This window comes from Ochotona curzoniae, unplaced genomic scaffold (genome assembly GCF_017591425.1).
Source record: "Ochotona curzoniae isolate NIBS_2020 unplaced genomic scaffold, NIBS_Ocur_1.0 contig_1976, whole genome shotgun sequence".
Classification (NCBI taxonomy): Eukaryota; Metazoa; Chordata; class Mammalia; order Lagomorpha; family Ochotonidae; genus Ochotona; species Ochotona curzoniae.
Window position 1 is genome coordinate 1,037,307 of NW_024465279.1, and position 10,599 is coordinate 1,047,905.

Consider the following 10,599-nt stretch of genomic DNA (forward strand, 5'->3'; position numbering starts at 1 on the left):
TTGATGAAGTACTCCTCTGCTGGTCTAGATGAGCTGGCTGTCATGTCCCCTGTGTGCATCTGGGCATGCTGTCCACTGCCTGCGCATCAGCAGCTGCGGAGGCCTAGCCCTGATACGTGCAATCTAAAGTCAGACGACATAGATTGTGATTTTCCCTGTGGCCGGTGTTTGAGGCCAGACATCTCATTGGGGAAATCCCACAAAATAACCTCACCTGGGGTAACCCCACACTTGATCTTATATGCACTAGTCAGCGCAAGGTCCAGTTCAGTCCATCACTGGAAACAACCCACACAACATACCAATGAATGCAGCTGCCTGGTCAGTTTTGCCCCAACCCCATCTCCCACGCAAACCAATGGGTGCTTCAGGCTTAGCCCACCCTGCCTCACCATAGACCCGTTTTACACACCAGCAGAAACTGCAGCCTAGTCAAGGCAATCCCCAGTAACCACCACCAGGCCCACCAGCACCCATGGTTGTTGTGGTTTAGCTCAGCCTGATCCCACCCTCAGACCCAGCCCACATGGATGTCAACAGGTACTACCAGCTTGTCCGCCCAGGTCCACACCCAGCCCTGGCTCTCACACTCACCAGCAGAAGCTGCAGCCTAGTAGAGAAGTTCCCACAGTTTCCCTACCAGGCCTACTCCCAACCCTTGGTCTTGTACCTGCCAGGGAGTACTGCAGTCTGGCCTGACATAAATTCACACCCAATTCTGGTACTTTTCAATGGGTACTGTGGCCTAATCCAATCAACCTGCACCCATTCTGACTCTTGCATGAGCCAGCCCAGCCCGGCCTGCCCCCAGACCCAGTCCACATGCCGGCCAAAGAGTACAGCAGCCCTGTTGGGCCATCTTCTACTGCTTTCCCAGGAGCATTAGCAGGGAGGCTGGATCAGAAGTAGAGCATCTGGGATTTGAACCAGCAACCATATGGGATGCTGGTGCTGCAAGTGGAGGCTTAACTTACTACACCACAGTGCTGCCCTCTCCATGAACTTGCTGATGTACCCCCAAGGGAGATGGCCACTCTCTTCTTCCTCTGCCTGTCTCTGTCCCCTGGGGCTGGACGACAGCTTTGTGAGTTGACACAGAGGGTGTTTGGCAGCATAAGGAATGGCAGCAGCGGCTGATGCCCTTTATTGAGCTCACTGGCCTTTGTCTTTGGGAACGTTCTCCGTCCTGCCGGTGAGGAGGACAGCCTCGTGGATGCTCTCCGTGATGTAACCGATGTTTTTCGCATTGATGCAGGTGAAGTTGATCCTGGTGTTCTTGGGGATGTAGATGTGCTTCTTCTTGACCAGGTACTCCACCTGCTGGGCTGTGACCATCACAGCTCAGGTCAGCTCAGGTCCTGGGGTGCCCCCTCCAGCCCCGGCACAGTGATGAGAGCTCAGGGGCGTTATCAGCACGTTAGGGGGTTCCTCAAGAGCCTTCCAGGCAGTTCCCACTTTCCACCAGAGGTTCAATGGGGGGTGGGGTGGGACTCAAACCCTGGAGGTTCTGCTCTCCCAGTGGGTGAGGATAGTGAAGACTCAAAAGAGGCCCGCCCGTGAGAAGCAGGGAGCCAGGTTGCCCTGAGCACTCACAGGTCAGTCCCAGGTAGCCGTGGGTCCCGGTCTGCTGGGTGATGTGGTCCCAGGAGCCTGGGGTTCCCAGCAGCCGCAGCTTCTCCTTCACCTTCTGCTTGATCAGCATGATGCTCCCCAAGGTCCGTTCCAGGCTCTGCCTCCTGCCCAGGAGGAAGCAAGCTGTCAGGTCTTCCCCACCTCCTCGCTGCCCTTCCAGCCTCCAGCAGGGGACCCCCGAGAGCACAGCCAGAGAGTAAGGGTTCCCAGTGAGGTTTTAATGTTTTAAAGATTTCTTTCTTTTTTTTTTTTTTACGAGTCATTGAATGATTTAATCAGAAGAAAGTGTTTTGAAGAGATGAAACCAACAGAAAACAACAAAACCCATGTGATATAGTTTCCGCTGATCTTCGTTGGAGAGTGGCATGGTGACACATCAGGCTAATATTCCACCCTGTGGTGCCGGCATTCTATATGTTTACCAGTTCGCAACCTGGCTGCTCCACTTCCTACCCAGCCCCCTGCTTATGACCAGGAAAAGCGGCAGAGGATGGCCCAGGGCCTTGGACCCCTGCACCCACATGGGAGACCCAAAAGAAGTTTTGTCTCCTGGATTTAGATCAGCCCAGTGACTGCCATTCGGAGAGTGAATCAGCAGATGGAAAATCCTGCCTCTCAAATAAAAATAATAATTAAATCCAAATATAGTTGCAAAGGTAAAAAAAAAAAAGGACTTATTTGTAAGGCAGATTTTTACAGAAAGAGAAGGAGAGAAAGAAAGAGATCTTCTTTGCCAGTTCTCTCCTAATGGTCATAACAGCTGGAGCAGACCCAAGTTAGGATCCAGGAACTGCATCTGGATCTCCCACATGAGCGGCAGGGACTTAAGCACTTGGGGCCATTGTCCACTGCTTTACAAGGTGCATTAGCAAGGAGCTAGATGGGAAGTGGAGCAGCCAGTGCTTGAACCAGCACTCCTGGCAGTGCCGCATGGTAGGCGGTAGGTTAGCAACAGCCTGCCTGGGAGGGAATTTGATACCATATTGATTTGATTCGATTTTTTAAAAGATTTATTTGTTTTACATTTTCACTACAAAGTCAGATGTACAGAGAAGAGGAGAGACAGAGAGGATGATCTTCTGTCCGATGATTCACTCCCCAAGTGGCCACAATGGTCAGTGCTGTGCCGACCCGAAGTCAGGATCCCAGAGCTCTTCCAGGTCTCCCACACGGGTGCAGGGTCCCAAAACCGTTCTCGACTGCTTTCCCAGGCCACAAGCAGGGAGCCGCACGGGAAGTGGAGCTGCCAGGATTCGAACTGGCGCCCATATGGGATCCCGGTGCGTTCAAGGCGAGGACTGTAGCTGCTAGGCCACAGCACCAGGGCCCCCATATTGATTTTAAACAAGCCAAGTGGGCTTCCCAAGCAGCGCGTGTTACTTGCCCCTGCCCCTTCCACCCCCTCCTCCCCACCCCTCACCCCTGCCACCCCAGCCAAGGCAGGACCACTCTGGGCCTCATGGCTAGCCTTGGCACTAGCATGCAGTAGACCCTCCATACACGTTGATGAATGAATGGAGGAGGACAGGATGGGGAGCACCCTGCTGGTCTTGTGACACCAGCGTGTCTACTGTCAGACCGGGGCCCTGTCTGTTCCCTCATGCCCCAAGTTACCCTTCCTCACCATCCCTCACGAAGAAAAGGGTTGCAGAGGATGGAGGTGATGATGCGCGCTCCCGTGGCTGGGGGGTTGAGCCACAGGGCCTGGGCGTAGCTGGTCAGCTGGGAGAGGGTGCGGAGCATACGCTGGTTGTTGAGAGCCACCACGGCCAGGATCCCTACGCCTTCATCTGCAGCACCAATGAGCAGGGAGCAGGGAGAGACACCAGCCTCAGCCTCTTGCTCGGTGCCCACAGCCCTCCTCACCTGTCCAGCTTCCTCCCTCCCAACCTCAGAGCCAGGGAGGGGTCAGATCCTCAGCCCCACCAACCCCACCCCCGTTAGCTGCTGGAAATGAGAGTTGCTGGCAGGTGGAAGCCACTGAGTCTTCGCCCTGTCATCTTTAAAGGTGAGTAAACCCAAGATAACCTCGCCAAGAGTGTAGTTAGCTCAGGACTGCTCCCCTGGGTCTCCTTCGGACTCTGGTGATGGATGGGAAATGTCCCAAGCACTGCATGGAGCCTTTCCATGCCAGGCCCTCTCCCCGCTGCCCATACCGTACCGTAAATGCCGAAATTCTTGGACAGCGACTGGCTGCAGAAAAACTCAAAACCTCGAGACACGAAGTACCGCAAGATCCGAACGTCTTGCTCCAGGTCTCCTGTGTAGAAACCTTGGCAGGGAATGTCCAGGAAGAGGAAGACGCGCTTGCTCTGTGGAGAGCGGAAGGAGAATCGCAGAAGCACAGAGGGACGGAAGCCGGAGGGGCTCAGGTGGGGGAGCCCCCCTGAGCTCACCTTCATGAGCGACACCACCTTGCTCCACTGGCTGGGTGTCAGCTTACAGTCGATGATGTTGCCAATCACCAGGATGCAGCCACGTGGGATCTGCTGCAGGTGCAGGGCCTCTGGTCGGCTCCTTTCCCCGCCCACGTGGTGATGGTGGCACCAGGGCCCTAACTCAAGGGCTGGGTAACCCTAATCCCCAAGCGGGGGAAGGTCTTGGATGTCCCCAGGAGTGGAGGCTGGGGAGAAGGCACAACAGGGGGTTCCCTCTACCTCCAGCACATCGAGGAACATATTGGAGTTCAGGCACAGCTGCTGGGGGTCCCAGATGGAGTACTCATAGACCACAAAGTCCATATCCTGGAAGACCAGTCCGTGTAGCTCTGCGGGAACAGGGCCCCTCCAGGGTGGTGCTCGGCAAAGCGAGGATGTGGCTGGGGGCGAGAGAGGAGCGAGCGACAGGGACCGTTGGGGCTCTTGGGAGCTCACCTTTCTGAGAGGAGACTATGCACACGACCTGGGTCTCCTTGAGCCAGTTTCTCAGGAACTGGGCCCCCAGCTGGAAGGCACCACTGTCACCAATAATGTGCACACCTCCTATCTGTCAAGAAAAGAATTGCAGAAGTGACACTCGCCCCTCCTGTCATTCAGCAGCGTAAGGGTGTGTGAACGAACAGCGGCACCGGGTGAGGGGACAGAGCCTAGCCCTGTGCTCCGCTGGCTCACGCTGTGGACTTCCGGAGCCCCCTTCTGCCTGGAACAACACCCCTGCCTTCTCCCATGTCTGGGCGCTTGGTCCTCACCCTGTTCTCCACCAGGGCTGGGTTGTGCTTTCCAAAGAGGAGCTCCAAGGAGGCCTGGATGAAGCACCTGGAGCCCATGGGGGGCAGGTACTCATAGTCGAGTGAGGGATCCTGTGCCATCTGGAGCCGCGTTATGCGCACCACCTGGGACACCCAGGGCCGGCCGTCTTCGGTCATACAGACTGCAAGGAGAGGAATGACGGAGGGAGCTGCAGGTGCCAGGCCCGGGGCCTGAAGTCAGCATCAGCGCGCACGCTCCCCCAAACAACAAGGCATTCCTGTGTTTCCTAAGGGCTCCAAGTTGTTGATGAAAAGACCTCTTTCTTATCCCCTGTGTTGCTTTGCACAACGCACCGTTAGTGCAGGCGCATGAATTTTTGTCCTCAAAGTCACAACTAAAGGGAATGACGTTGCGATGCCGTGACTCAGACCACTGTATGTGACCAGCAAGGCATATGGGAAGTCCTGGCTGCACCACTTTTAATCCAGCTCCCCGAGGAATCTACCGGGAAGGTGGCAGAGACTGGCCCACGTGCTTGGGCCCTGCCATCCATGGGAGAGACCCTCGTAGAGCTCCTGGCTTTGGCCTGTGCCCAGACCTGGCTACTGTAGCCATTTGGCAACTGAACCAGAGGCTGGAAGTCTTCTCCCCCATCCCACCCCCTCAAGTAAATAAATCTAGATAATAATAAAAGACAACTGAAACTCTTCACATTTGAAAGATTACAATCTTCACAGAAAGAAGGGTTTAAAAAAACCGTGGGTGCTAAACAAAGACAACACGGAAAGGCAGAGGAGGAAGAGGCTAAAGAAGGGGTGGCGCCCCAAGCGGAACACCAAGACAGCCAACCGGAGGAAGTCCCAGGAGAGGCACAGAAGGGAGCAATCGGGGTTTAGATTGTCATTCCACTGGGCAAGGCTGGGAACAGGAAAGACCCCCACCCCCTGTTGTCAGAGACGAGGGCCACCCAGCTCCTCCACGGCTCTGCTGGAGGGGCTGGTCATGTGGCACAGCTGGCTAAGCTGCCACTTGTGGTGCCAGCATGTCCTACAAGCACTAACTCGAGCCCCAGCTGCTCCACTTCCAATCCAGCTCCCTGCTAATGCTCCTAGAATGGCAATAGAAAAAGATGAGTGTCAGGTAGCCGACCCTGATGTCCCGACCTCCAGCTACCTCTGTAGGCCAGGAACATCTTGTTGGGGTGGTCATCCTGCTTGTACGTCTTAAACAGGCTGCCCTCTAACTTTTGCGCTGGGGGCACATCCGTGAACACCGATAGGGTGGGCATGACGTGGGTAGTGGGGGAACCGCACTCGCTCCTGCTGCTTCAGCTCCAAAGCCAGCCCTCATTCAAGCCTGTACCAGCCTGAATCGGACTGGGGTTGCCCTGGACAACTGGTCGACCTGGCAACAGAACCTCAGAACTTCCAGTTTCTGAGGTGGCAATGCTGCAGGTCACGGAATCAGCAACATTCCATGGCACTCAGATGGAAAACATCCCTTCCATCCCCTGAAAGATTGGATAGCGGAAGAGGGACTCGCAATCCCCAGGTCCTTTGCATAATCACTGCCTTTTGTGTGTGGCCCCAAGTCACCCAATCCAAATAAATAAATAAATACATTTAATTTAAGTAAATAGCAAACCAGCCACATAGGAGACAGAGTGAGGGAGACTGCACGGGGTGGCCTCAACAACCAGAGTTAAGCTAAACTGAAGCCAGGAGCCAGAAGCTTCTTCCAGGTCTCCCATGCGGGTGCAGGGTCCCAAGGCTTTGGGTTGTACTCTGACTGCCTTCCCAGGCCACAAGCAGGGAGCTGGATGGGAAGTGGAGCTGCCGGGATTAGAACCAGTGCATGCAGGCAGAGGATTAGCTAACTGAGCCATCACAGCACCAGCCACTCACATTCAAATTGAATTCCCTTGGGAAGGTAGTAAGAGATTTGAATTATTATTTATAGCTTTTGTTCAGACTCTAGAAAAATAAAAGTGGTCTTTTTTTTCTTGTTTTCTACTTGCTAGTTGTTGAAATCTTTACCAAATGGAGTGCTAGGTCTGTAACTGCTAAGTGAAATAAGAGTGTATCACTGCAAAAAAACTTCTTTAAAAAAAAGGAAGGAATGGGCCCGGCAGCGTGGCCTAGCGGCCAAAGTCCTCACCTTGAACGCCCTAGGATCCCATATGGGCGCCGGTTCTATCCCAGCAGCTCCACTTCCCTTCCAGCTCCCTGCTTGTGACCTGGGAAAGCAGTCGAGGACGGCCCAGAGTCTTGGGACCCTGCACCCGTGTGGGAGACCCAGAAGAGGCTCCTGGCTTTGGATTGGCATAGCATCGGCCGTTGTGCTCATTTGGGGAGTGAATCATCGGACGGAAGATCTTCCTCTCTGTCTCTCCTTTCTGTATATCTGCCTTTCCAATAAAAAAATAAGAAAAAGTAAATCTTTAAAAAAAAAAAAAAAAGAGGTGGGACCAGGTGGAGACCTGTAGGATGTGGTTAGGTTAATGAAGTTATAGATTGAAGGGGTCAGCAGTGGTGTGTAGCAGGGCAGGGGGGAGAGGAAGTGGTGCTGTGCCAGCATCCCACACAGGCACCCTTTCATAACCTGGTGCCCCACTTCTGATCCAGCTCCCTGCTCATGAACCTAGGAAAGAAGAGGATGGGTTAAGTGCTTAGGCCCCGACACCCACATGGGAGACCCAGAAGAAGCTGCAGGCTCCTGGCTTCAGACCAGCCCAGCTCCGGCCATTGCAGTCATTTGGGGAGCGAACCAGCTGATAGAAGATCTCTCTGTCACTCCTTTCTCTGTAGTTCTGCCTTCCCATAAGTTAACCTTCTATTTTTTTTTTTTTTTAAGGGAGTTAGCGGGTAATGTTGAGAGCAGACCTGTGACCACAGCCAGTGTGGCTCACGCTCTGGTATGCATCTCTCTCAAGTCTCGGCTGCTCCACTTCCAATCCGGCTCCCTGCTAATGCGCCTAGGAAACCAGTGAAGGATGACCAAGTGCTGGAAGCTACGTCTACTCCTCACGCAAGAGGCCTGACACAATCTCCTGGCTCCTGGCTCCTGGCTTCCGCCTGGTCCAGTTCTGGCTGATGTGGCTAACTGGGAAGTCAACCAGCAGATGGAAGATTCTCTCTCTCTCAGATTTTCAAATAGATAAATACATCAAAAAAAAAAAAATGGAGAAAGCAAGGACTACGGCTCAATGGCTCAATAATTATATCCTCCCCTCGCCCTCTCAAGTGCCAGGATCCCATATGGGCACTAGTTTGTGTCTCAGCTGCTTCCACTCCCCTTCCAGCTCCCTGCCTGTGGCCTGGGAAGGCAGCAGAGAACAGCCCAAAGCCTTGGGACCCTGCACCCACGTGGGAGACCCGGAAGAAGCTCCTGGCTCCTGGCTTCAGATGGACTGAGCTCTGATCACTTGGGAGTGAACCGGTGGATGGAAGATCTTTCTTTCGGTCTCTCCTTCTCTCTGTAAAAATCTGCCTTTCAAAAAAAAAATCAATCTTTGAAAAAGAGAGAGAGAGAGAGAGAGAGAGGGCTTGGTAGCTCAGTGGCTAAAGTCCTCGCCTTGCATCCACCAAGATCCCATATGGGCACCGGTTCTAATCCCAGCAGCCCTGCTTCCCAGCAGTTCCCTACCTGTGGCCTGGGAAAGCAGTCGAGGACGGCCCAAAGCCTTGGGACCTGCTGCCACGTGGGCGATCTGGAAAAGGCTCCTGGCACCTGGCTTCAGATTGGCTCAGCTCCAGCCATTGCAGCCACTTGGAAAATGAGTCATCAGACGGAAGATCTTCCTCTCTGTCTCTCCTCCTCTCTGTATATCTGACTTTGCAATAAAAACAAATAAATATATAAAAAAAAAAAAGAAATCTTAAGAGAGAGAGAGATGGGGACAATGCTATGGCATAGCATGTTACGCCTCTGCCTTGTGGCCCTGTATCCCATGTAGGCGACAGTTCAAGTCCCAACTACTCCACTTCCATTTCAGGTCCCTGACAAAGTGCCTGAGGAAGCAGTGGAAGATGGCTCAAGCCCTTGGGCCTCTGCACCTTCAAGGAAGATCTGGAAGAAGCTCCTGGCTTCAGACCAGCCCAAGCCCAGCCATTGCAGCCATTCGGGAAGTGACCTAGTGAATGGAAGATCTCTCTACCTCTACTTCTCTCTGTATGACTGTCTCTTTCCAGTAAAAATAAATATATCTATTTGAATCAGCAATTGTAAAATCAGCTTTAAATGACCAAAGTTTATCTCTCTTCCACTTCAGGGTCTCCTGTAGGAACTAGCCAGGACTGAAGTGATCCAACGTTACTGGAGATCCAGTCTCCTCCCATCTCCCATACACGGTGGCTTCCTCATAACCCAAAGTTGCTGCTTCCGTTCGCGACATCACACCTGCGTTCCAGCCAGTGGGGAAGGAAGACGGGGACTGACACCTCATCCCCTACCCCTCTCTCCGGTTCCTGCCTTTTCAAAGGCAGCTTTTTCTGAGCAGCGGGAACAGGAGGAGCCAGAGAGGGCCTGGGGCCCCAGGGCTTCTCCTGTCCCCTTGGAAGACGCATTCAGCTGCTCGCCCCCAGAACGCTTGGCCATGGCCTTATTTGGAGGTGGAGCAATCAAGTGAAGATGAGGTCACGCCGGATTAGCTCGGGCACTACTCCAGTGGCCGGTGTTCTTCTGAGAAGACAGAAATTTGGACCCAGGTGGATGCGTGCAGACAGAGGCAGGGGCTGGCGGCGCAACTGCAACTCCACCAGCACCAGGAATTTTGGCAACCGCCAGAAGCCAGAGCATTCTCGAGGGAGCAACCCTTGCTAATGCCTAGATTCTGAACTTGACCCTGAACACAGACTCCAGTGCTGGGGGAGAATCCGTTCCTACTGCTTAAACTTCTCCAGTTTGTGGAGCTTTCCGACAACGTGTGCAAGCGTCCTCCATCTTTCCTGACTCCGGGACTCCGTTTGCACGAACGCCTGCCCCGTGGGGATGCCCTCTGTTCCTTTCGTACCAGTATTTGAAAAGCGGAGTTGCAGGGCAACAGAAAGAGGATCTTTCATCTGCTGGTTCACTCCCCCAAATGGTCACACGGACCACAGCTGGCCTGCTCCGAAGCCAGGAGCCAGGAAGCGGAAGCGTCTTCTGGGTCTCCATGTGGGTGCAGGGACTCAAGCGCTTGGGCCAGTTTCTGCTGCTTTCCCAGACACATCAGCAGGGAACTGGATCAGGAGTGGAACAGCTGGGACTTGAAGCCGTGCCCATATGGAGCGCTGGCACCACACACAGCCGCTTTACCCACTAGGCCACAACTCTGGCCCCAAACTGCCCCTGTTTGGAGTCTTCTGCTCTGCTTTAACATTTATCTCCTGTAAATGCTGCGTCCCGGGGTCATCCACAACTGGCCCAGAGGATGGGACCTAGGCCAGGAGTGGGTCTCAGTGGGAAACAGCTAGAAGTCAAGTGCAGAGCACTTCACGCCTCAGAGGGCCAAAGCAGCCTGGGTTGGGCCAGGCTGCAGCCAGGAGCCAGGAGCTTCTTACCAGTTTCTTAGCTGGATCGCAGGGGCCCAAGCAACACGCACATACCATCGAAGGAACCAGTCTGAGATAAGGAGGTACCAGCCAAAGAAAAACAAGGCAGGGCACGCCCCCGGTACCAAGACAAGAAGGTGCCACGTCCAAGCAGGAGTGCACAGGGCTCCAAGGCAGCAAGCGTGTGGCACGGCAGCTAAGCCACTGCCTGGGGTGCCCGCCTCATATCCGAGGGGGTGTGAATCTCA

General features: G+C 54.1%; 1 protein-coding gene across 1 annotated transcript; it reads right to left on the minus strand.

Annotated features, from left to right (window-relative positions):
- Window positions 1–1,115: 1,115 nt before the first annotated feature.
- Window positions 1,116–6,162, minus strand: GOT1L1 (glutamic-oxaloacetic transaminase 1 like 1). Its single transcript, XM_040970603.1, has 9 exons — window positions 5,994–6,162; window positions 4,820–5,001; window positions 4,506–4,617; window positions 4,290–4,399; window positions 4,029–4,121; window positions 3,794–3,944; window positions 3,257–3,422; window positions 1,594–1,736; window positions 1,116–1,325 (listed from the first exon to the last, which is right to left on the minus strand). The coding sequence occupies exons 1-9, from the start codon at window positions 6,106–6,108 to the stop codon at window positions 1,153–1,155; spliced, it is 1,245 nt and encodes a 414-aa protein (XP_040826537.1). The 5' UTR covers window positions 6,109–6,162; the 3' UTR covers window positions 1,116–1,152.
- Between the last annotated feature and the right edge of the window lie 4,437 nt (window positions 6,163–10,599).

Bases quoted from the DNA above. Each gene is read 5' to 3' on its own strand.
- GOT1L1 (XM_040970603.1), bottom strand. From the start codon at position 6,108: ATGCCCACCCTATCGGTGTTCACGGATGTGCCCCCAGCGCAAAAGTTA. The intron at 5,002-5,993 runs GTAGCTGGAGGT...CTCTCCTTGCAG, and splicing joins GATGTTCCTGGCCTACAGAG to TCTGTATGACCGAAGACGGC. The intron at 1,326-1,593 runs GTGAGTGCTCAG...TGATGGTCACAG, and splicing joins CGGCTACCTGGGACTGACCT to CCCAGCAGGTGGAGTACCTG.